The sequence below is a fragment of the Eptesicus fuscus genome, chromosome 6 (genome assembly GCF_027574615.1).
Source record: "Eptesicus fuscus isolate TK198812 chromosome 6, DD_ASM_mEF_20220401, whole genome shotgun sequence".
NCBI lineage: Eukaryota > Metazoa > Chordata > Mammalia > Chiroptera > Vespertilionidae > Eptesicus > Eptesicus fuscus.
The window spans coordinates 18,139,368-18,164,446 of record NC_072478.1 but is presented as its reverse complement, the minus strand read 5'-3'; the positions used below and the strand labels follow the sequence as shown (position 1 = coordinate 18,164,446).

The following is a 25,079-nucleotide window of genomic DNA, read 5'->3' as shown; positions in this document are numbered from 1 at the left end:
AAAGGGAGAACTGAGGTACAAAACAAAGAGGATTAAAAGAAAGCAAACAATAAAATACTAGATTTAAATCCAACCATATCAATAATTACATTAAATGTTAAGGGATAAGGGACTTAAGATTAGACACTCCATTTAGAAGGCAGAGTTTTCCAGACTGGATAGAAAAGCAAGCCCCAACTACACAGCCAACTCAAAAGATATCCTTCAGCCTGGCTGGTGTGGCTCAGTAGTTGAGTGTCAACCTATGAACCAGGAGGTCAGGGTTCGATTCTCAGTCAGGGCACATGCCTGGGTTGAGGGCTCAATCCCCAGTGTGGGGCATGCAGGAGACAGCCGATTGAAGCTCTCATCTATGTTTCTATCTTTCTATCCCTCTCCCTTCCCCTCTCTCTAAAAATCAATAAAAATATATTTTAAAAAACGAAAGAACCAACTCTGCCAACACCTTGATATATATAAACACCAAATAGGTTGAAAATAAAAGAATAAAAAAAATATGACGCAAACAGTAAGCAAAAGGAGGATAAAGTGGCTACTTTAAATGTGTGATAAAATAGTTTCAAGACAAAGATATAACCTGAGGAAAATAAGAAACCCTTTATAATGATAAAAAATAAAAAAAGGACACTGCATCAGACAATAATTATACATGTACTGGAGGCCTGATGCACGGAATTCGTGTAAGAATAGGCCCTCACATCCCTGTCTGGACGGTCGTTCTGCTGTTCGGCCGTTCAGTCGATTTGCATTATTATTAGATAGGCACTTGATAAAGCTTCAAAATATATGAAGCAAAACTTGACAAAATTAAGGGGGATATAAACAATTCCACAATAATTGGAGCTTTAACACCCTACTCTCAGCAATTGGAAGAATCAGAAAACAAATACAGTGAAGACATAGATGACCTGAATACAACCAACTTTGACCTAACTGGCATTTATAGACCATGACACCCAATAACTGCAGACATTCTTCCTAAATGTATGTGGTATGTTCACCAACACAGACCACAAAACGAGTCGCAATAAATTTCAGAGTCTCAATAAAAACATACAAATATGTTCTCTAATAACAATAGATATTAATTAGAAATCAATATTATATAATACCTAAAGAAAGAAAAAAAAACAAGTATCTGGAAACAAAACAATGCATTTTAAATAACACATGGTTCAGAGAAATCACAAGGGAAACTAGAAAATATCTCAAACTGAATAACAATGAAGACACATATCCAAATGTGTGGGTGGTGTTGGTGGTATACTGGCTTGCATAGCTGCTTTCCAAAATGTGTGGAAAGCAAGCTAACGCAGTGTTTAGAGGAAATGTGTAGCTTTAAAAACATTAGAAAAGAAGGTCTAAAATCAATGGCCTAAGGTTAGATATTAAGATGTTAGGGATAGAAAAGCAATGTACTAACCCAAAATAAATAGGAGGAAGGAAATAATAAAGGGCAAAAATCAGTGAAACAGAAAACAAACAGAAGAGAAAATTAACAAAGCCATAAGTTGGCTTGTGGAAAAGATAACAAATTGATAAAGAATAAGAGGACATGCCCTAGCTGGTTTGGCTCAATGGATCGAGTGTCGGCCTGCAAACTGAAGAGTCGCGGGTTCGATTCCAGTCAAGGACACATGCCTGGGGGAGGCAGCCGATCAATGATTCTCTCTCATCATTGAATGTTTCTATCTCTCTCTCCCTCCTCCTTCCTCTCTGAAATCAATAAAAATATATTTAAAAAGAATAAGAGGACAGCCCAGCCGGTGTGGTTCAGTGGTTGAGTGTCGACCCATGAACCCAAGAGGTCACTGGTTCAATTCCTGGTCAGGGTATGGGATTGATCCCCAGTAAATGCTGTGCAGGAGGCAGCCAATGGATGATGTTTCTCTCTCATCGATATTACTATCTCTCTATCCCTCTCCCTTCCTCTCTCTCTCAAATCAATAAAAACATTAATTTTTTTAATTAAGAGGACAGATCGTCAAAACCAAAAAAAAAGAATATTCCATGACAGGTCCTATAGACAGCAATGTTACAAATGAACCCCTGCCTTCAAGGAACTCTGGGTCTGATGATGCACACACAGGTCCATGGGAAGAAAAAAACCAAGGAATGTGTAAGTGGGAACAGAGATGCAACCTAGAACACTAAGCGCGGCTACAAACCACCCTCACACAGTCACAAAAATTATTCAATCACAAAACACTTTGTGGCCTAATGTTGTACAAAACACATGGTTTGCTAGATGTTGGGGGGCGGGGGTCATGTTTGCCTCACACACTAAGTGCAGCTAGGCTGGTCTGGGCTTCCTCCTGCCGTGACTGGGACCCACTGAGGCAGTCTGACTCCACTGGCACTATCACTGCTGTGCACTAGGAAGAAAGCAGGGGTCGTCATGTGGAGGCCAGGCTGGTGTGTGGAAGTGTGTGGTGCTTTGTTTTGTTTTGTCTTTGTTGGGAGACAGAGCAGCAGCTGGGGCAGAGACAGAGCAGAGAACCCAGCAGACGGGCCTGAGCTGAAGTAAAGGGGCACAGAAAGGGACAGAGGAATGACAGCTGTTCAGGACACTGCTGCCTCCTGACTTGAGCTCCCTGGACCACTGGGATGTGACGCCATGCTTCACAGGATGATCCTCGCAAGGACCCACAGGCACAGCCACCCTGCCATCCAGGAATGAGCCCTGGCCCATGACCTGGCTGCTAGAGAACCACCTGGCCTCACACTGCCCACAAGCGTCAGGCTTAGTGAGCAAAGGACAGAATCCCAATTCAATCCGTAGGGAAAGACAAGGACAGGCTGCCTTCACAGGCACAATGCACACACAGGTACTCCCCCTTCCCACATCACTCACCTTTGAAGGTAAGGAAGGGTTTTTCGTGAATGGGTCTGAGGTAAACGGGTCATTCTTTGTATGTTTCTTAAAGAAGTCATCGGGGGCAGAGCCACGGAATGGGTCGCTTTCTTTGAAAGGATCTCCTCCAAAAGGATCTACAAAGTGTTTTGGAAAGGAGGAAAAGAATGCATCATGAATAAACATTATGTTTAGTGAAAGAAGCTAAATATGAAAGAACACATAAGTGACTGATGCCATTTAGGTGATTCTAGAAAAGGTAAAAACCATAGTGAGAGAGAAATCAGTGGTTGCCAGAGACTTAGGGGTTTGGGGGTGGGTGGCACAAGGGAACCTTTCAGGATGATGGAAATGTTCATTATCCCACACAACTATACTCATCTGTCAAAACTCATCTCACCCTGGCCGGTGTGGCTCAGTTGGTTGGAGCGTTGTCCTGAACTCCAAAAAGTGGCAGTTCAATTTCCAGTATGGGCACATACCCATGGTGCAGGAGGCAACTGACCGATGTTTCTCTCTCACATCAATGTTCCTCTCCCTCTCTCCCTTCCTCTCTCTGAGTATCAATTTAAAAGAAAAAAAAAAAAACATCTTATTACATACTTAAAATTAGTGAATTCTGTTGTGTGTAAATTATACCTCTCAATAAAGCCGATTTTAAAAATAATCAACAATGTGGGCAAATCCATAGAAAGAGAAAAGCAGATTAGTGGTTGCCAAGGCCTGGGGGAGAGAAAATGGGGAGATGACTACTAATTGGGATGGGGTCTCCTTTTGGGGTAATGAGAATATTCTGAAACTAAATAGAGATAATAGTGACAGAACACTGGAAATGTACTAAATGCCAGTGACTTGTTCACTTTAAAATTATTATTTGTTATGTGAATTTTATCTCAATAAAAAAAGAAAAGAAAAAATATAGGCAAAGTGATCCCAATACCACAACCACAGTGTGTTCGTTCCCCTCAAATGTGGGGTGCGGCATGGTAACTAGAGAAGGGGGAAAGCCACCATCACCAGGAAAGAACAGACACTAGGCTTTCGTGCAATGCAAACAGTTGTCCTTCCCAATGTACACTGCCGCCACTCTTGGAATGGACGGACAGAAGTCCTGCCATGTGCGTGTACTGCACAGGACCCCCCGAAGCTGCCACAGGTGACATAAGCAGGCACAAGTGACTGAGTTGCTGTGGGCAACAATCACCGGGCTGCCGGGAGCTCCTTTTCTAGTTCTAATGGGAGACGGCAACAAGGGCACCAGACTGTGAAAGGGAGGGACAACGTTACTGCCCATTTCCTTCAGAAATGAACTTCTCTGCTGCCCTGTGGTGGGGGGCCTGGTGGAGGAGACTGGAAGATGTTTTACATGGCCTTCAACTTGCACTAGGAACCAGACTATTCTGAGGACGAGTACATGAAATGTGTCTTTTAACAAAGGCTTTACCTGTGGAAGCTATCTGCTGTTCTGCAAAGGGGTCACTCTGGAACGGGTCACCTAGATTAGAGGAGAGAGAAACGTTTAGCTTTACAGTAGAAACGACCCTAGCATTATCAAAGTGGGAGAGCAGGGAAGGCCACTGGCTGAGGCAGTTTTTGGTGGCTAGGACGTAAGATGAAGTGAAAGGTATTCTGGCTGCTCAACCCAGGCCAGTGTCAGAGAAAATCTACAAGCCAGGATTCACTCTTCTCCTTCTACGCCATGTGCCACTCCTGTATCTCATCTCCCCCTCACATCCCTTGGTTATAAGAACAGGGGACCTGGGGCTGCCCCAGTCCTCAATCACGTGGCCCACCCTGGAGCCATGATAAGCTCGGTACATCTGAGCCTCAGGAGCTGCCTAAGGTGCTTCACTCCAAATCTGCAACTGGAAAGAGTCCCACTGCCACTCCCTGCCTCGGTATCTTTCTCAGAAATGTACAGATAGTCTTCCTGGAAATACTGTTTTGCTCTGGGGGAAAAAAATGGAGAAATGTAGGAAATCCTGTTTCTAGAAATTCTTAGTTATTTTATGTAGCTCTGGGTAAACCTACCAGTTGAGTCCTTAGATTTATGTGGGGATCTGTCATTTGCAAGGTAGTTTCAGTAATAGGTAGTTTCATAATCATTACTATATCTGATTATCTTACCAATCCTTCCAGTGCAGTGAGGAAGTATGTGCCACCCACTGGTGGATGGAAACTGAAGTGCAAAGTGTCTAGGGGCTGAGCAAGCCATGAGATCTTCCCACCACACCCCACGGCCTCAGCTCCTCAGTTAACTGGGTACGGTGAAAACTCAAAAGGCCCGCGAGGCTCAGAGGATTCCTTTCCTCCTCCATTCCAAAGGGTGATATCCCCCACCTATTCTGGTCACTGAACAACCCTCAATGGCACAAAGAAAACAGCCTTTCAGTGAGAGAGTGGGAGCCAAATGAAATACCTTTGAAGGGATCGGCTCCTTTAAACGGATCAGATTTGAAGGGGTCTTCTGCCTGGAAAGGATCCGGATGCAATTCTTGGGCATTGTTGCTAAATAACAAGGCTTTATTTTTGAAAGGATCATCCTAAAATTTTGTGAAGAGACAGGACAGGGACTTTATTATTTCAGATTTAAAGCAAAGTACAGAATTCCATACCTAACTTATAATTTTTCCTTTTAGTGCTATGACTCTAAAGAGAATAACTTTTTTAAAAAATCATTGAAGATGGACTTTAGTTAATAATACTGTGGCGGCAGTGACTCATTAGTTGTGACAAATGTACCATATAAAGATTTTAATAGGGGAACGTGGGTGTGGGGTGTATGGGAACACTCTGTACCACCTTGGCAATTGTTCTGTAAGCCTAACACTCTTCTAAAATAGTTTATTTAAAAATCACTGAGTGGAAGCAACCCAAGCATCCACTGGTAGATAAATGAATAAACAAAATGTGGTATATATACATGCAACAGAATATTATTCAACTTTAAAAAGGAAAGAAATTCTGACACATGCCACAACATGGATGAACCTGGAGCATATTATGCTGAGTGAAATAAGCCAGTCACAAAAGGAAATCATATATATGATTCCACTTATAGGCAGTCCTTATAGTAGTCAGATTCATGGAGACAGAAAGTAGAATGGTGGGTGCCAGGGGCTAGGAGTGGGGGAATGGGAAGTTAGTGTTTAATGGGAAAGAGATTCAGTTTGGGAAAATGAAAAAGTTCTAGAGATGGATGGTAGTGATGGCTACACAACAATGTAAATGTACCTAATGGCACTGAACTGCCCACTTGAAAATGGTTAAGATGGTAAATTTTGTTATGTGTATTTTACCACAATTAGAATTTAAAAAAAAAAAAACAAACACAACATCATTGAGACAGAAAATAAGTCACATTTTTTGAAATCTCAGAAAAGAAAATATAACAAGCCACCAACTGCAGCACAGGACTCTTCAAAGGTGTGATCTCCCTCAGTTATCTTTATTTCAGAGCGTGTGGGCATTTTAAAACATGCTGTTTCCACACCAAGAAACATACAATGCTGGCTATTTGCATCCTGGGAGGAAGTGAGTGCTTATGCAGTTAGAACTACTAGAGCATATACACTACTTTGCATTTTTTTTAAGTGCTTATTTCTAGAAACAAACAAGCATATTTAAATCAGAAGGAAAAAAGATTTGCTTTTGAAGAGTACATTTTTATAGTGGAAACAGCCTATCAAGGGGGGAGGTGGAGTTTGCAGTATATAAGGGAACAATGCATTTGGCTTAAAAATACTGAGTGTTTTGGTTAATAAAGACACATCCTCAGTGAAAACAAGTAAGTTTCACTGTGATATTTAAAAACACAACGTCCTCCCTGACTCTGGTGAATGTGCCAGTATCTATGGGGCTGGCACATGAATCCATTCTTCCAACTGACCAAAACCAAATGAAAGAGCTGGAGCTTTAGTCAAAATACAACTGTGGTTACTGGGAAATGACATCCAAGGTGCCAAAGGAAGATTCCTGACAAGCTTCTACCACATGAGCCAGTCCACCTGTGGGGGCAGGATGGGTCTCAGAGCCATGGGCTTTGGAAAACAGGAAGCCATGGGCTTTGGAAAAAACGAACCAACCCCCCTGGCCTCTGATGAATATGAAGCAATTGTTCTTACCTGGGAGAGATTATCTGGAGCCTCCAGCCAGGGTGGGAAAACCTTCCCAAGGTGGGGAAACCACAGCAGGTTCTTAGGCAAGTAAGTACAGAGGTCTGCAAGCACCGGTCTGGTGGCAGAGCACGGTTCTGTAGGGACATTGTGGTGCTAATGACCACAGATGGGTACCCAAGGAGCACCCAATGGGGCTCTCAGACACAGAAAATAGGATGGAGTCCTAATCTAAGGAAGCCAGGAGGCCAGGGGGAAATACCCCTCTCGAACTGTACCATGGGGCAAGGTACCTACCCCAGAAGGATCAAAGAGGGATCACAACACAGATGAAGCCAGCAGTTAATAATAACAACTTGGCCTCAAAACAGAAGTTTCTTTCATTTTTAATTGGCACCACTTTACAAGTTGATTGGATTTGTTTTGATTTCTTTTTAAAAATGTTTTCATCATCATTTGGAAGGCTGCCAAATACCAGTGGACAATGTCAGAGAAAAGACTGATTCTGGGAGCTCCAGCCATGAGCTCCCTAAACTGAAAGTCAGGTCTCCACTCTCTCTCAGGGGCAATTATCTCCCTGAGGCAGCCGTTGCTCCCTCCCCTTCAAAGGAAAAGCCTCAGAAGACCCTAGCAAGACTCACGTGGTTAGGGTAACTACTGGGGGCTTGGGTTCCATTTCACAGATTCAGAGCAGAAAACTAGATTTCCCCTGGTACAGAGATACCATAATCTTTCCCGTCCATGAGAAATGAGCCATCTGCCAACTTGGGAAATGCAAGTGCAGCAGACCAGCATGGTGTGAGTGATACGTCACATGGCAAAGGTTAAAATACCTTCAAACAATAACTTCATAGGAAAGTTTTGTACTTCATAGGAAATAGAAATGACACCTGTGAAAGGGCATCAAAGGGGTTTCTGTGACATTCCTTCCCTTTAAATGGGACTGGGCAGTGGTGTACTGGTGAACCAGCTTTCTGGAAAAAAGTCCTGATGGGCAGCTTTTGCCAATTCTGTGGCTGATTTCAAGTTATTGGTTGGATATTGACATCAAGGGCAAGAGGTCAACATACTCTTCATCCAATGAGAGAAAAGATATAACCATGACTTTAAGAATCCTGTGTCTCTTGGACAAAGTAGCACATTGTGAGCTTAACACTAAACTTAGTAATTTTAGTAGAAATACCTAGGCTTAGAAAGTTCTAGATGCAGCTCTGTGGTTATATTAATCTTGGGACTAAACCCCTCACTTTCACCCCTCGAAGAGAACTAAGAGCCCCCTCTCCTTTGGAGCAGTCTTGAAATGTTCAGGAGTAAATAAAAAGCCCTCTTCAAAGTGTTTATTAAGAAATGGAAACAAAAAAAATGCTTTAAAAACTGTATTTGTACAAGATAAATAGTTTTTCTTTCAGGTATCAGTTGCAAGTTTCTATGTAACGTAACTGACATCAACATTCCAAGATGAATTGACTCTCAGGTAAACGCTGCTCCACTTAGAAGAACAAAAATAAAGAAAGGTTAAAAAAAAAAAAATCTGTGGGGAATGGAGAAGGAGGAATCACTGGCCACTTGCAAATTGCCACTTCACTGCCAACTTTTATCCAAGGAAACCAATTTTATCAAACCCTGCCAAACAGTTTAAGAGCAAGGTGTTCCTGAACTAGCACAGATTCAGACAAGCCGAAAGCCATGGGAGGGGACTAGTGACAAGGAGGGGGAAAGTAAGAGCCGGGCTGTGAAGCTGAAATGCACACTGAGGGAGCCAGACACCAAGCAGGAAATTCTGTCCCACGCAGTCCATGAAGAATGAATGTTCATCGTCTACATTCAAGCTGACGATGGGCCCAAGAGCGGATATGTCACCCATTTACAATTCCACAAGAGTGAGGAATCTGAATGGCTGAGGGAGGCAGTGATGGCCAGAGACAGGAGACAGATGAGAACACCACCAGCATATTCTAAGCAATGTGGGGAAGGAAGCTCAGCTTCCTCATAAATTCCTGGGACTGAGAACTTGGCTACTGAGAAAAGAAACATGTCAAGGAATGAACATAAAGAGCCGAGTATTGAGAGCGAGAAAGGCTGTCCAATTACAAGGAGGAAAGAAATCCAGGAAGCAAAAAAGGCTGGGAACAGAAGGAGGGCTTGGAAGGGGAGCCCTGGAAGAGAGAGATGAAGTGCAAGGTGAGCTGCTAAAGGCTTTGGGAGCAAAGCATAACAAACCCATCAAGACCAACCACGTCCCACTGGCACCCTCCAGAGCACAGAGACACGCTCCTCAGCCAGACGAAATTGGAAACAACACACACCAGGGCTCAGGGCTACAAAGGCAGACTGGTGGGAACAGGGAGACGTGACAATCTAAGGAAAAAGTAGCACCTGCTGGATGCCAGAAGCCTGAGAGACCACAGCAACCTAAGAGGTCAATGGCCCCTTGGGCCTTGATCAGGGCCCCAGGGTCATGAGGTTTGGACTCATGTGCCAAAGTTTCAAATGTAACCAATATTTCAGAACAGATGCCAATTCATAGGTGAGACAGTAATGTCCCAAGAGGGCTATTTTCTTTATCTTTACCAATACATTTGATTTTCAAGGTGCTCCTTGTGGAAACAGACAAACACATTCCCTCAGTCCCTCCATTAGCAGGATGTGGGTTTCACAATTTAGGAGACTGATCCAAGTTTGGTTAAGTTTGGCAAGCCTTCCATATTTGGGTGATTGGCCCATGGAGATGGAAGTCTTTAAAAAAGTGGTTTTACAAAGGAGTCAGGCTATCCCATTGCTTTGCCCTGGATGGAGCACAGCCACATACACTGGGCTGCAGGGCTGGTGGGGACTCTCAAAGCAGCAGTGAAAATGAGAAACACCCGGCACTTGGATAGAACAAAGCTGGCATGTGCTGGACCGAGTGGGAGGGGCATTCTCAGATGCCAATGTGGGACCTGATCCCAGGACCAGAATACATTTATTCCACCTTTACCATGGTTCCAAAACCGCCCCTCTCTGTCAGGGAAACACCCTCGCTCAGGTCAGCTAAGTTGGTCAGGCTGGCGCCATGGGCCCCATCGAGTGCCTCGTCGTATTGCTCCAGGCTCCTGTGGGCTTCCTGCTGGCTTTCATGCAGCTGGGCAAGTTTGCTTCTTGCCTGCACAACAAAGACATCACTTGCATTAAGTGGCGTTTAGGGGAAAATTCTCAAGCGAGACATGTTTTTCATACAACCCTGAGCAATTCGTGTGGGTAACTAAATTACCCATCTAAGGAGTAGGTGACCCCTGTCACCATATTTATAAGAAGTGAGACCCCTCATAAACCAAAACAAGGTCCTTCTCATGGCCCCAGAAGACCTCTCTGTATCCCCAGCCCCTGAGAGAGGCATGAGTTCAAAGAAACATTTGTCGATTCTAAACAAACTGAAATGAGACAAAACCCAGATTCACAATCTGTTCAAAGTAATACTCTCTTTTATAGGGTTTTTATTACCCACTTGTTCCTCCTTGTCCTGGAGAAGACGTGTGAGGCCCAGGAAAGGAAGACAATCTATGAGGTCAGACAGACCCAGGCATTTACTTTAAATGTCTCGTACACACAGCATGACCTCAAGCTGGTGACCTAACCTCTCTGTTTCCTCTTCTCCAAAGTGAACCATTGGAAATCATAAGTAAACAGAGTCTGGCAGGGTGGGCATTAATAAATAGCAGTTACTGTTATCATTATCATTATTATTAATAACATACTCTTATATCCTGGCTCCTATGAAGATTTTACAAATTCTAAAAATATTTAATGTAATCCTACAGATGTTAACAAAGCACAATTTAGGTATTAAATCCCCCCTAGTACATGTTTGTGATCAATTTTTGTCTGTAAACTGTCAAAGAGAACAAAAGCTCTATTTAGTTAAGAAAGGAAGCACAGCCCTGGCTGGTGTTGCTCAGTGATTAGAGTGTCAGCCTGCATACCAAAGGTTCTCTGGTTCAATTCCTGGTCAAGGGCATGCACCTGGGTTGTGGGTTCACTCCCTGCCCCTGGTCAGGGCACATGCAGGAAGCAACCAATCCATGTGTCTCTCACATTGATGTTTCTCTCTCTCTCCCTCTTTCCCTCCCTCCCTCCCTTTCTCTTTGAAGAAGCAATGGGAAAAAATGTCCTCAGGTGAGAATTAACAAAAGGAAGGAAGGAAGGAAGCACAAATAGCCATTTCAATACTGCCGAGGGCACACATAACCCCCATTTTGTAAGAGGGAGACCCAAGGGCCAGCAGGGAGTCCTATGGCTATCACATTAGTGGGCAGCAAAAGAGCTCTCCCTCTGCTGGTAAGCAGCGCTGTAGGCCACATGGCCTTCACACCAGAGCAGGGCAGGGAGGGGCTGCCCAGGAAGCTTGAAGAACTGAAGAGGGCCCTGCATTCAATACTGCTTATAGGTTGGGACCTCCTCAATGTAACAGTCTTCAAATCTGCATGGGACAGAGAGGCACTGGGACATGTCTCCCACACTCATGCTTATGGGAGAACCAGGCTGATGAGATCATTTCCTAAACCCAATGCTCTCTCCCAGTGAGCCATTAATTTAATGCCTTTCATTCTGCCCCTGCCCACTCCCTGAAAATGAGATGCATTCAGGCAGGGAAGGGAAAAGAGTGAGACCAAAGTCAACATGATGCTAGAACACACACCAGGGGTTCTCAGCAATTAACCTCCAGGCGGCAGGACGCAAGTGAAGTGAGTGAGAGCAAAGGGAACAAGAGGCCTCAGAGCAGACACTTGGCCCTGCCAGTCAAACAGCTCATGGCAGCTGCTCTGCTTGGCAGAAAACCCTAGGCCTTGGTAGGGCCTGCTCCCAGGGAGATACCTGGTTGATTTCATCTTGTGTGGACTTCAGAGACTTGATAATGGTTTCCAGTTGAACCTTTCCAGCCTGAATGCTCTGCTCCAGCTGGGTCTCTTCCTGCTGCAGCCGGTTCAGTTCCGATTTGGCCCGGTTCAGGTCATCCTCCTGGGACTTCAGGTCAGATTCCTGCGACTGGATCTGGGTCTTCAATGAGGAAATCTGAAACAAGATGAAATATGGCTCCAAGGGAGAATTCTTAGTTCACGGTTCTTAAACAAGCTAAGCCAGGGAGGCCAGACGCCTGACTTCCTCATGGGCCCTCTCTCTACACCCAAAACAAAGACAGAAACAACAAGGCAGACATGCTCACCCATGTGACTAACAGAAAGTCATGTTGGGATAAAGAGGAACTCAAGCTCAAGCTCGAACAAACACAGGCAATCTGTCCTAGTGGCTGAATGTCCCCATACGAAGCCTAAGAGGGTTTTATAATCTGCTGAGGCTAGGGCCTCCCTGGTTTATGACAAGCAGTGAAGATGGCAGAGGAAGGAGAGAGGTGTGCTGGACTCCCATGCTGTCAGGCATGGGCCAGGGTAGGTTGGCTACACACATGGGTTCCTGATCACTCCTACAACTTGGCAGGTGAGACTGAGGTCAAGTTCCAAATGTGTGAACATTTCTCCAAATGGTATGTCCAACTACTCTATCAAACCAGCAGGATGCTCCACATTGTGTTTCAAGGTTGGAGAAGCCCTTGGGAAGCTCCCTCCCCATCTGGACTCGAGCGGGACTCACCATCTGAGTCTCATCCTGGCACTTCTGCCTGACGTCACTCAGCATGTCTCGGAGTTTGGCCTTCTGCTGGTCCATTTCATCCAGGCGGTCCTGGGCATCCTGTTTCTGAGCTTCCAGCTCTTGTAAACTGCTTGTTTCCCGGTCTAAGTCATTTTGTAATTCCTAGGGAAGGGTTGTGTGAATTTACTTGAGACTGGTGAAAACGAGCCATGCTGATATAACAGATCACCGCCTGGGCTAGAGCCCCTGGACATCTGTGCTCGGGGTGGCACCCTGCACACACCCACTGTGAATGTGTGCATCTTAGCTGGGTGACTTGGCTCAATCTCTCATTAAGTCCCTGCAGCAAATATTTACCGATGGCCTAAGAGAGGCCAGGCACTGGGAGAGGGGCTGGGTCCCTGACAAAAAGAGCTCTCCAGAGACCGATGGCTGGGGGTGGGCAGGAGAGAGGAGACATCTAAACACAAATGAACTGGGATGAAAGGCATGAAGAGACAGCATTGGTGCTGGTAGAGTCACGAGGGGGAAGGGGGAGACCAGACTGATGCAAAATGGGTGGAGAAGACCGCAGTGGAAGTACCACTTAGGATGGACCCGAAGAACAAGCAGGTGGCAGCCAGAAAAAGAGGCAGGAATGTGACCATGTTATCTCAGACATGCCCCATGTTCACCAGTCTCAAGTAAATTCAAAGATCCAATAGAGAGGTCTGGTGGAAGGGGCCACAGGGAGCTCCAAAGGGTGTGGGGATGTCCATTCCAGCTGGAGCAAAGGGAAGCAGGATGAGGGCGGCAGAGGGAAGCCCCTGGAGACTGTTCAAATGTGGGAGTGGGACCTGCTGATTCTCCATTGCTAAAGCCCCTCCAAGTCAGCCATATCTACAGAGATGGCCAGTGCAGGAATCCTTGTCCCTGACAACTGCACTCCTAGGAAAAGCATCCTAGAAGTATATGGAACATGTGAAAACATAAACATCTATTAACAGCAAAATCATCAACAATGCAAATTCAACCAGGCAGGGCTGGCTGATGACTTACAGTACAGCCCACTCAAGGGATCTCAAGTTCCCAGTTACAATGTGAAATGAACAAGGTGTGCAACAGAGCACATGTGTTTTGCACCCTGGCATTCATGCAAACAGGAAGGGGAGAATATGCATAGATGTCTCTCCTTAAACATGCACAAGGGAAGGCCTGGGAGCAAATCCACTGCATCCCTGGAGACCAAAGGGAGGACAGGAGGCTTCTCATCTTTGATTTTCAACAAGACAAAAGTCTTATGGAATGTCTTATCTATCTGAAATAGGATAGCAGAAGAGAATGTAGCCTGCGGAGCCAACAGAGGGAGCCAGGACGGTGGGCAGAGGGTTCAGGCTGGGTCCAGGGAGAGGTGACAGTGGCCGAGGCAAGGAGGTAGCTGTGGACTCAAAGAAAGGGGTGAATTTGAGGATCTCTAGTGGAGGTGAAGAAGGACAAGTGGTAAGGCTGACCCCCAGGGCTGGCCAGAGCTGCAGGTGGCTGCTGCCTTTTCAGGACAAAACCCAAAGACTGTGCATGGTCTCCCTCTCCCTTGCTTTGAGGACAGGAACATCTCGGCTCTCTCTTCTTTCAACAGGCAAAATGCATCTCTGAGTTATTTTGGAGAGCTGCGTTCTCTACTCCACAGTCTACCTGCCCCTGACCTTTAATTCAAAGAGCACATCTCAAGTCTGACAAGTTTGGGAGATAACACACAATGTCTGAAAAGGGATTGGTGGTGAAGAGTCGGGGTGTAGGTTTACCACATCTGAGGGAAGGACAGGTGATGGGGGAGGGGGAGACAAAGTGTGGCAGCCTGGGATAGCAGGTGGCTAACAGCCTAAGCATGTCAAAGAATCTGGGCCTTGTTCCGAAATGGATAAGGAGTCATTAAAGAGCATTGCAGAGACAAAGACCCATCAGCTCATGTTTAGAAAGGGCACTAAGGTCACAGTGGGGGAGGTGTCTGAGCAAAGAGAGAACAGAGATAATGCAGACAACCCACAGACTCAACGAAATCCCCACCAGAACCCCAATTGGCTTCTGTGTAGAAACTGTAAACAGATTCCAAAATTCATAAGGAAATTCAAGGAATCCAGACTAACCAAACGATCTTTTTTTTTTTTTTTTTACATATATATTTCTATTGATTTCAGAGAGGAAGGGAGAGGGAGAGATAGAAACATCAATGATGAGAATCACTGACTGGCTGCCTGGCAGCCCCATACTGGGGATTGAGCCCGCAACCTGGGCATGTACCCTGACAGGAATTAACCATGACCTTCTGGTTCATAGGTTGACACTCAACCACGAGCCATGCAGGCTGGTCTAACCAACAAAATCTGGAAAAAGAAAAACAAAGTTGACAGACTCATACTTTTCTATTTCAAAACTTACCACAAAGCTTCAGTCATCAAGGCAGTGTGGTACTGGCATAAGGAGAGAGATATATAGAGATCAATGGGATAGAACCGAGAGTCCTGAAATAAAGCCACACGTCTATGGCTAATTGAATTTCTGATGAGTGCCAAGACCATTCAGTGGGGGAAAGAATAGTTTCTTCAACTAAGAGCACTGGGACAACTGAATCTCCACATACAAAAGAGTGAAGCTGGACCCTTACCTCACACCATATATAAAAACTAACTCAGAATAAGTCAAAGACCTATATCTAAGAGCTAAAACTATAAAATTCTTAGAAGAAAATATGGGACAAATCTTAATGACCTTGGGCTTGGCAGTGAGTTCTTAGATGTAACACCAAAAGCAAAGGCAAAAAAAAAAAAAAAGGAATAAAGTAACTGGGTTTCACCAAAATTTAAAACTTTTGTGCCTCAAAGTACACCATCAAGAAAATGAAAAGACGCCCTAGCCCAGTGGTCGGCAAACTCATTAGTTCAACAGAGCCAAATATCAACAGTACAACGATTGAAATTTCTTTTGAGAGCCAAATTTTTTTTTTAAATATATTTTTATTGATTTTTTACAGAGAGAAAGGGAGAGGGATAGAGAGCTAGAAACATCGATGAGAGAGAAACATCGACCAGCTGCCTCCTGCACACCCCCTACCGGGGATGTGCCCACAACCAATGTACATGCCGTTGACCGGAATCGAACCTGGGGCCTTTCAGTCCGCAGGCCGACGCTCTATCCACTGAGCCAAACTGGTTTCGGCGAGAGCCAAATTTTTTAAACTTAAACTTCTTCTAACGCCACTTCTTCAAAATAGACTCGCCCAGGCCGTGGTATTTTGTGGAAGAGCCACACTCAAGGTGCCAAAGAGCCGCAGTTTGCCGACTAAGGCCCTAGCCAGTTTGGCTCAGTGGACAGAGTGTCGGCCTGTGGACTGAAGGGTCCCGGGTTCGATTCTGGTCAAAAGCACAAGCCTGAGTTGACAGCTCGGTCCCCAGTAGGGGGCATGCAGGAGACAGCCGATCAATGATTCTCTCTCATTGATGTTTCTATCTCTCTCTCCCTCTCCCTTCCTCTCTGAAATCAATAAAAATGTATTTTTTAAAAAATGAAAAGACAACCCACAGATGGAAACAATATCTTCAAATTATATACGTGTGTGTGTGTGTGTGTGTGTGTGTGTGTGTGTGTGTATGATAGAGGACTTATATCTAAAAAACATAAAGAACTCTTAGAGCTTAGTAATAAAAAAACAAATACCCAATTAAAAAATGGACAAAGATTGGAACTAAATTTTCTCAAAAGACAATATACAATGGCCAATAAGCACATGAAAAGATGCCATCATAATTAGGGAAGTAGTTGGGGCACATCCAACAGAAAAGCTATAATAAAAAATGGGAAATAACAAGTGTTGGCGAGGATACAGAGAAACTGGAACCCTTACGCATTACTGGTGAGAATGTAAAATGATGCAACCACTTTGGAAAACAGTCTGAAGGTCCTTCAAAAGGTTAAGCATAGAGTTATCATATGGCTTAGTAATTTCACTCTTGGGTATACACTCAAGAGAAGTGAAATCATATGTTCACATAAAAACTTGCCCATCAATGCTCATAGCAGCACTATTCACAATAGCTGAAAAGTAGAAAAACCCAACTATCCACCAACTGATGAATGAATGAATGAAAGAAATGTGGTCCAGCCACACAACAGAACATTACTCAACCATAAACATAAATGAAACATTAACACACAATACAACATGAATGAGCCTTGAAAACATCATACTAAGCAAAAGAGCTGGCCAGGCCCTGGCCAGTGTTGCCCATTGGTTAGAGTGTTGACCTACGTACCAAAGGATCTCGGGTTCGATTCCTGGTCAAAGGCACATACCTGGGTTGCAGGTTCAATCCCCGGCCCCAGTAGGGTTGTGGTACATGTGGGAGGCAACCAATGCATGTCTCTCTCTCGCACTGATGTCTCTCCCTCTCTCTCTCTCTGTCTCCCCTTTCCTTCCTCTCTTCCATTCTCTCTAAAATCAATGCAAAAAATATCTTCGGGTAAAGATTAACAATAACAAAAAACACACAAAAAGAGGCCAGACACAAAAGACCACCTGGTATATAATCTCATTTATATAAAATGTCTAGAACAGGCAAATCCAGAGAGACAGAAAGCAGATTAGTAGTTCTCATGGGGTGGGGTAGGGGTAATAGAAAGTGACAGCTAATGGAATAAGGTTTCTATTTAGAGTGATGAAAATCATATCTAATAAAAGAGTAATATGCAGCCGAAACCGGTTTGGCTCAGTGGATAGAGCGTCGGCCTGCGGACTCAAGGGTCCCAGGTTCGATTCCGGTCAAGGGCATGTACCTTGGTTGTGGGCACATCCCCAGTAGGGGGTGTGCAAGAGGCAGCTGATTGATGTTTCTCTCTCATCGATGTTTCTAACTCTCTATCCCTCTCTCTTCCTCTCTGTAAAAAATCAATAAAATATATTTTTTTAAAAAAAGAGTAATATGCAAATTGCCCATCACTCCAACACACAAGATGGCTGCCCCCATGTGGTCAAAGATGGCCACCACAAGATGGCTGGCAGGGGAGGGCAGTTGGGAGGGACCAGGCCTGCAGGGTAGGACAGTTGGGGGGGACCCAGGCCTGCAGGGGAGGGCAGTTGGGGGGAACCAGGCCTGCAGGGGAGGACAGTTAGGGGCGACCAGGCCTGCAGGGGAGGGCAATTAGGGGTGACCAGGCTGGCAGGGGAGGGCAGTTAGGGGCAACCAGGCTGGCAAGGGAGGGAAGTTAGGGGTGACCGGGCCAGCAGGGGAGGGCAGTTGGGGGCAACCAGGCCGGCAGGGGAGGGCAATTAGGGGTGACCAGGCTGGCAAGGGAGGGCAGTTAGGGGTGACCAGGCCTGCAGGGGAGGGCGGTTATGGGCAATCAGGCTGGCAGGGGAGTGGTTAGGGGGTGATTAGGCTGGCAGGCAGAAGCGGTTAGGGGCAATGAAGCAGGCAGGCAGGCAGGCAAGCGGTTGGGAGCCAGCAGTACTGGATTGTGAGAGAGCAATTGGACATCCCTTGAGGGGTCCCAGATTGGAGAGCATGCAGGCTGGGCAGAGGGACACCCCCGCCTCCATGCACGAATTTCATGCACCGGACCGCTAGTGTTCTATAATTGATTGTGGTGGTGGTTGTAGAACTGTGTGCATATACTAAAAACCACTGAATTATACAATTTTAATGGGTGAATTATATCTCAGTAAAACTGTTGATACAAAAACAAAACAAAAAGATGCCGCAGGCCCTCACCAGTACAGTAGTGGGTAGCAAAGGAAATGGAGCTGAGAGATCCCCAAGGCAGGATGGGGGAGGGGGTGATATGAACAGGACTGTGGGGGCTGAGGCTGAGCTGAGCTTTTGCTGCTTAAAACCAAACGTAAACTGACTTGAGTGGAACAAAGGGCTCCCACTCCACACTGGGCCCTGATCCATAGCTGTGCCAGCAGGTGTGGTGCATGATCTCCTGGCCTGACCCATCTGGGAAAAGGCAACAGGAATGAAATAAACCTGTTTTCATAGAACTTTTAAGAAAAATATACTGTTCTGTCCCTGACCAAGGAGCTGCCATCATTCTCGCCAGCTTACAAATGAGGCCCCCAAAGAACAGGGCTGGCCTGGCTAGAATTAGGCTTCCTCCCAGCTGTCGGGGGTGTCTATCAAGGTGTACATGTACCCAAGTGTCGTAAAGATGGCAGGGGTGGAGAAACCAAGATGGCGGCCTAGGTAAGCACCTAAACTGCTGCCTTGCACAACAATTTCAAAACAACAACTAAAAGACAGAACAGACATCATCCAAAACCACAGGAAAGCTGGCTGAGTGGAAATTCTACAACTAGAAGGAAAGAGAAAAGCTCACGGATCAGAGGAACCGCAAAGTGCTGAGGTACAGAGACGCGCACACAGAGAGGAAGGGTAGCTGAGTGCCTGGCTGGCGGGAGGGGAAGGAAGCCCCCAACTGCACTGAACCCCAGTTCTGACTGCACTGAACCCCAGCTCCAGCCAAAACCCCATGGAACCAGGCTCATACGGGTGGAGTCTGGACTGTAGAGAAAGGCACACGGAGACTCGGGGGAGCCGCAGCGGGCAGGGATCTGGAGGCGCGCGCACACACGTGAGTGCGCACAGAGAGGTCTGACTGCGGAGGTTGCTGCAGGCTTCCCATAGCGGAAGGAATCAGAAGCTCCTGACTGCACTGAATCCCAGTTCCAACTGCACTGAGACCCAGTTCCGGGCGAGCCCCTGGAGGATTAGGCTGGCAGGCAGAAGCGGTTAGGGGCAATGAGGCAGGGGGAATCTGGACTGTCAGGCGGAAACTCAGGGGAGCCGGGGAAAGCAGAGGTCTGGAGGCACGTGCGCAAGGACAGGGCTGACGGGAAGCCAAGACTGTATGCTCAGCCCCGAGACTCCGCCCCATCCAAGCTGAGCATAGAGGCTTTTGCAATCTTGCAAGTCTGGTCCTATAAGGCTGTGTCCAACCAATACAGAAGGTATCCCGGCATAGACACAACTGATACTCACAGCCAATTGGCCTGGGAGGTCAATTCCTCCCAGTGATACCAACAACAATCAAGACTTAACTACAACAAGGCTGTACACACAGTCCACAAAGGGGAGCACCAAGAGTGTCCACCTCAGGTAACTGGGGAGGCTGACCCACCAGGCCATATAGGCCACCTAGCACACAAAGCTACCCTACCAACTCAGGGAAGCAGCGAAAATGTGGAGTCAAAGAAACAGACCACAAATGAAAGAAATGGAGGAGAACAGACGACTGGATATAGAATTCAAAACCACGATTATAAGGTTTTTCAAGAATATCCTAGAAAAGGCCGATAAATTTAACGAGACCCTCGAGGATATGAAAAAGGACCAACTAGAAATTAAACATACACTGACTGAAATAAAAAATGTTATACAGAGACCCAACAGCAGACTAGAGGAACACAAGAATCAAATCAAAGATTTGAAATACAAAGAAGCAAAGGACACTCAGCCAGAAAAGCAAAAAGAAAAAAGAATCCAAAAAGCTGAAGATAGTGTAAGAAGCCTCTGGGACAACTTCAAGCATACCAACATCAGAATTATGGGGGTGCCAGAAGAAGAAAGAGAGCAAGATACTGAAAACCTATTTGAAGAAAAAAGTGACTGAAAACTTCCCCCACCTGGTGAAAGAAATAGACTTACAAGTACAGGAAGCACACAGAACCCAAACAAAAGGAATCCAAAGAGGACCACACCAAGACACATCATAATTAAAATGCCAAGGGCAAAAGACAATGAGAGAATATTAAAAGCAGCAAGAGAAAAACAATTAATTACCTACAAGAGAGCACCCATTTGATTGTCAGCTGATTTCTCAACAGAAACTATGCAGGCCAGACGGGAGTGTCAAAAAATATTCAAAGTGATGAATAGCAAGAACCTACAACCAAGATTACCCTACCCAGCAAAGTTATCATTCAGAATTGAAGGGCAGATAAAGAACTTCACAGATAAGAAAAAGCTAAAGGAGTTCATCACCACCAAACCAGTATTATATGAAATGCTGAAAGGTATTCTTTAAGAAGAAGAAGAAGAAAAAAGTAAAGATAAAAATTGTGACCAACAAATACATATCTATCAACAAGTGAACCTAAAAGTCAAGTGAATTAAAAATCTGAGGAATAAACTGGTGAATATAATAGAATCAGGGGCAAAGAAAGGGAGTGGATTGATAATTATCAGGGGGAAAGGGGTGTGGGGGTGCAGGAAGAGACTGGACTAAAATTATACACCTATGGATGAGGACAATGGGGGGGAGGTAAGGGCAGAGGGTGGGGTGGGAACCGGGTGGAGGGGAGCTATAGGGGGGGGGAGGGGAAGGAGAAACAATTGTAATAATCTGAACAATAAATATTAAATTAAAAAAAAAAAAAGATGGCAGGGGTACGCTGTTGGAGCCCACCAGTAGGGGCTCGGGGGGGTCTCACCATGCCTGCCACAGACCAGAGGGGACAGTACCTCCAGACTTTAGATTGAATCTCTTGAAAAGACCCAATGGCTTTCTCAGAATTGGCTGGGAGCAGATGCCAGAGAACCGGTGACTGGTTTCCTTGGTAGTTAAACGACATTACAGCACCCAGATCCTCAGTGATCAGAATGCAAACTACAGCTGGCTTAGGCAATATGGTGGGAAGGGAGAACCACTCAGACTGGGTTAAGACATGAGGGAGCCCTAGCTGGTTTGGCTCAATGGATAGAGTGTCGGCCTGTGGACTGAAGGGTCCTGGGTTCAATTCCTGTCGAGGGCACATGCCTGGGTTGCAGACTCGATCCCCAGTAGGGGGCGTGCGGGAGGCAGCCGATCAATGATTCTCTCTCATCATTGATGTTTCTATCTCTCTCTCCCTCTCCCTTCCTCTCTGAAATCAATAAAAATATATTAATAATAAAAAAAAAAAAGATATGAGGGAAGGGGAGGCTAGCTCCACCACACCACACCAAGAAATTAAAGGATAGAAGGTGAAGCAATGTGGGTACCTGGGGAGGGCGAAGGGTGGGGGTTGGAGCACTTTGTATCTAAGGTGAAAATCAGAGGGCACGGTAAGAATAAAATGACTGGATGAAAGCACAAACATGTAAAAAAAAATAGTCACTTCACCTGTGAGGTGCTCTTATAAAAGCACTGAATATCAACCCTGGCCGGTTTGGCTCAGAGGACTGAAGGGTTGCAGGTTCGACTCTGGTCAAGGGCACATACCTTGGGTTGCAGGCTCGATCCCCGTTCATGGTCAGGGTGCATGTGGGAGACAACCAATCAATGTGTCTCTCTCACATCGATGTTTCTCTCTGTCTCACCCCTGCCCTTCCATCACTCTAAAAATCAATGGGGAAAAAACATCCTCAGGTGAGGATTAAAAAAAAAAAAAAAAGCACTGAATATCAGAGGTAGTCCAGTCCCTGCCTTCTGACCCAGAACATTCCAGGAGACCATCTAAGGCTCAGTCCTCACTGCCAATATGCAGAGAGACTGAGAAACCAGTGAAGAAGGGTCTGGACACAGTACAGTGTGAACCAATTCAAGTCCTAAAGCTGAGTAGGCACACCCACCCCACCCTGTCTGCAGACTGCAGCTATGACAGAGGAAATTTCTCACAGGGCCAGTGGACAGGATCAAGTGCCATCCACCCCATCTACACTAATAAAAGAGTAACATGCTAACTGACCATACCTTTGCAATGCCCACTAGCCAATCAGGAGTGAGTATGCAAATTAACCCAACAAATATGGCAGGTTAATTTGCATATGCAGGCCCTAGTGGCCAGGGGCAGGCGTTCTGCACCACCCCAGCCGCTCTGGGCCTCTGGGCAGCGTGGGAAGGCGGAAAGGCAGCTCTGGGCCAGAGCAAAAAGGCGGCTCTGGCCACAGCAAAGGCGGTGCCAGCAGCCAGGGGAAGGAAGGCCCATTCTTGCACGAATCTTCATGCATCGGGCCCTCTAGTGTCTCATAAAGTTCTCCAGCCCCTTGTGGGTAAATGCAGGGAATAGGTAGGATTGTGAGCCCGACTTGGCTTTCCCTAGCCCAGACTCGGGTCCCCACCCTAGGAAGTGGCCCAGAACAAACCAGCCACTCATGTAGCACACACTGGAACCAAATGCTACTCTCAGCTCTATGCAGAGCAGCCCATGCACTGATCCTCACTGTCAGCTAGAGATGAAGGCTGGGAAGCTAAGCCACCCACCCATGGTCACCAAGGTGGGACGTGGTGAGCTGGCATCCTGACTGCTCCACTGTGCTCCTCCTTCCCTCAGCTCTGAGTTCAAAGCACTCAAGACCCCAAGCAGAGCCAGTCCCAGCTCAAGGACCCATGGCCAACTCAAGTCCTCTCCCAGTGGCAGTGCCTTCTCTATGCATTCACACCTGGGATGCTGCAGGAACTTATGTCTCTTCAAGGGTGTAGTTCCTAGGTGCTGACCACTTTGCTCCTGGTGCAACCTCCCCTCTGCTCATTGAATAGCTGAGTTGGCCCCAAGTGAGTACTGAGCATGTGCCAAACCCCATGCTCCAGCCCCACAACCCAGAAAAGCAGAATACCCATTACCAATGTCACACAAAGCCCAGAGACATTTCATTAAGTAACTTGTCCAAAATCAAGCTACTAAGGAGTGCCGAGTTTGAGCCCAGGTAATTAGACAACCCCAGTCTCTGCCATCACCACCACCCACTAGGAAACACTCTGAGCAAGAATGTTCTAAGACAGGTTAGAGGCCATTGTCTGAACCTCACAAATTCAGGCTGACTGAAAGAAGCCAGACACAAAAGGCCACATGTTGTACAAGCCCATTTATATAAAATGTCCAGAACAGACAAATTCATAGAGACAGCCCAGCCGGTGTGGCTCAGTGGTTGAGTGTCAACCTATGAACCAGAAGGTTACAGTTTGATTCACGGTCAGGATACATGCCCAGGTTTTGGTCTCGATCCCCAGTGGGGGGCATGCAGGAGGCAGCCAATCAATGATTCTCTCTCATCAATGATGTTTCTACCTCTCACTCCCTCTCCCTTCCTCTCTGAAATCAATAAAAATATACTTATAAAAGTAAATAAAAATATATTTTAAAAATCCAGAGAGACAGAAAGCAGATTAGAACCTTCCAGGGAAGGGGAAATGGGGAGTGACTACTAATGGTTATGAGGTAACTTTTTGGGGTGATGAAAATATTCTAGGATTAGAGATGATGATTAAGCAACATAATATGCTAAGAACCACTGAATTGTACACTCCAAAACAGTGATTGTACATTACACAAATTATATATCTCAATAAATTTGTAAAGCCCCTGTCTAAGATTATAGGGAACTTAAGAAAATTCAGTTGGAAACGCCCACAGAGCTCCAATTCCCAGTGAGTGAAGGGCCACTTTCCCCTTGACCCCATCCTGCCACCACCGATGAAACTCCCTGCCCTGCATTTGACACAGGACAACCTGACCAGAAGGAGCACCATGCTTACCTGCACCTCGTTCGTTTTCTGTCTGATGGCCTCTTCCTTTTCTCTAATGTCTTGTTCCAGTGAGTATTTCTCCCTGAGTGTTTAAAGATATTTCATGAAAGCAACAGAGTAAGTTAACTGTCACCACAGTGCAGATTCTCCACCTGACTTTGCAAGACACAATTCCAGCCCTAGCTGGTTTGGCTCAGTGGATAGAGCGTTGGCCTGAGGACTGAAGGGTCCCGGGTTTGATTCCGACAAGGGCACATGCCAGGGTTGCGGACTCGATCCCCAGTGGGGGACGTGCAGGAGGCAGCCAATTGGTGATTCTCTCTCATCACTGATGTTTCTGTCTCTCTCTCCCTCTCCTTTCTTCTCTCAAATCAATAAAAATATATATATTTTTTAAAAAAAGACCAAATTCCGCCCTGGCTGGTTTGGCTCAGTGGATAGAGCATCAGCCTGGGGACTGAAGGGTCCCAGGTTCGATTCTGGTCAAGGGCACATGCCTGGGTTGCGGGCTCAATCCCCGGTAGGGGGTGTGCAAAAGGCAGCCGATCAATGATTCTCTGTCAACATTGATGTTTCTATCTCTCTCTCCCTCTCCCTTCCTCTCTAAAGTCAATCAAAATAAATAAATAAATAAATAAATAAATAAATAAATAAATAAAATAAAAAGACCAAATTCCATCCATCACTGTGGAAACCCACGGAAGTCTAGGAATGACCCCAGGGACCATTTGCTCTAGGTGATCCCCTCCCCTGAAAGCATGGGGAAAACCTGTGGGTGCGATGAGGCATTAATAAATATGTGCAATTTTAAGCTGTTATATTTGTGTCAATTTGTTATGCAGCAAGAGAAAAGTAATCTCCAAATCCTGTATTCACTCACTCACTGAATAGTGAGCATCTACTGCTTGGAAGCACTAAGGGCTAAGGACCTGGGGACACACCACCAGAGGCTCCTACTCTCATGAAGCTCACAGTCCAGTGGGGAAGACAGGTGACAAATCAATGCAATC

At 45.8% G+C, this 25,079-nt stretch overlaps 1 protein-coding gene across 1 annotated transcript in view; it reads right to left on the bottom strand.

Moving 5' to 3' along the window:
- Positions 1 to 25,079, bottom strand: part of EPS15L1 (epidermal growth factor receptor pathway substrate 15 like 1) — a 117,437-nt gene that overhangs the window by 33,272 nt on the left and 59,086 nt on the right. Inside the window, exons 13-19 of the mRNA XM_008157816.3 lie at positions 24,079 to 24,151; positions 12,595 to 12,756; positions 11,821 to 12,018; positions 9,947 to 10,111; positions 5,274 to 5,397; positions 4,299 to 4,349; positions 2,855 to 2,991 (exon numbers count right to left, since the gene is read on the bottom strand). Coding sequence (XP_008156038.3) covers positions 2,855 to 2,991; positions 4,299 to 4,349; positions 5,274 to 5,397; positions 9,947 to 10,111; positions 11,821 to 12,018; positions 12,595 to 12,756; positions 24,079 to 24,151 — 910 coding nt within the window. The remainder of the gene's footprint in view (positions 1 to 2,854; positions 2,992 to 4,298; positions 4,350 to 5,273; positions 5,398 to 9,946; positions 10,112 to 11,820; positions 12,019 to 12,594; positions 12,757 to 24,078; positions 24,152 to 25,079) is intronic.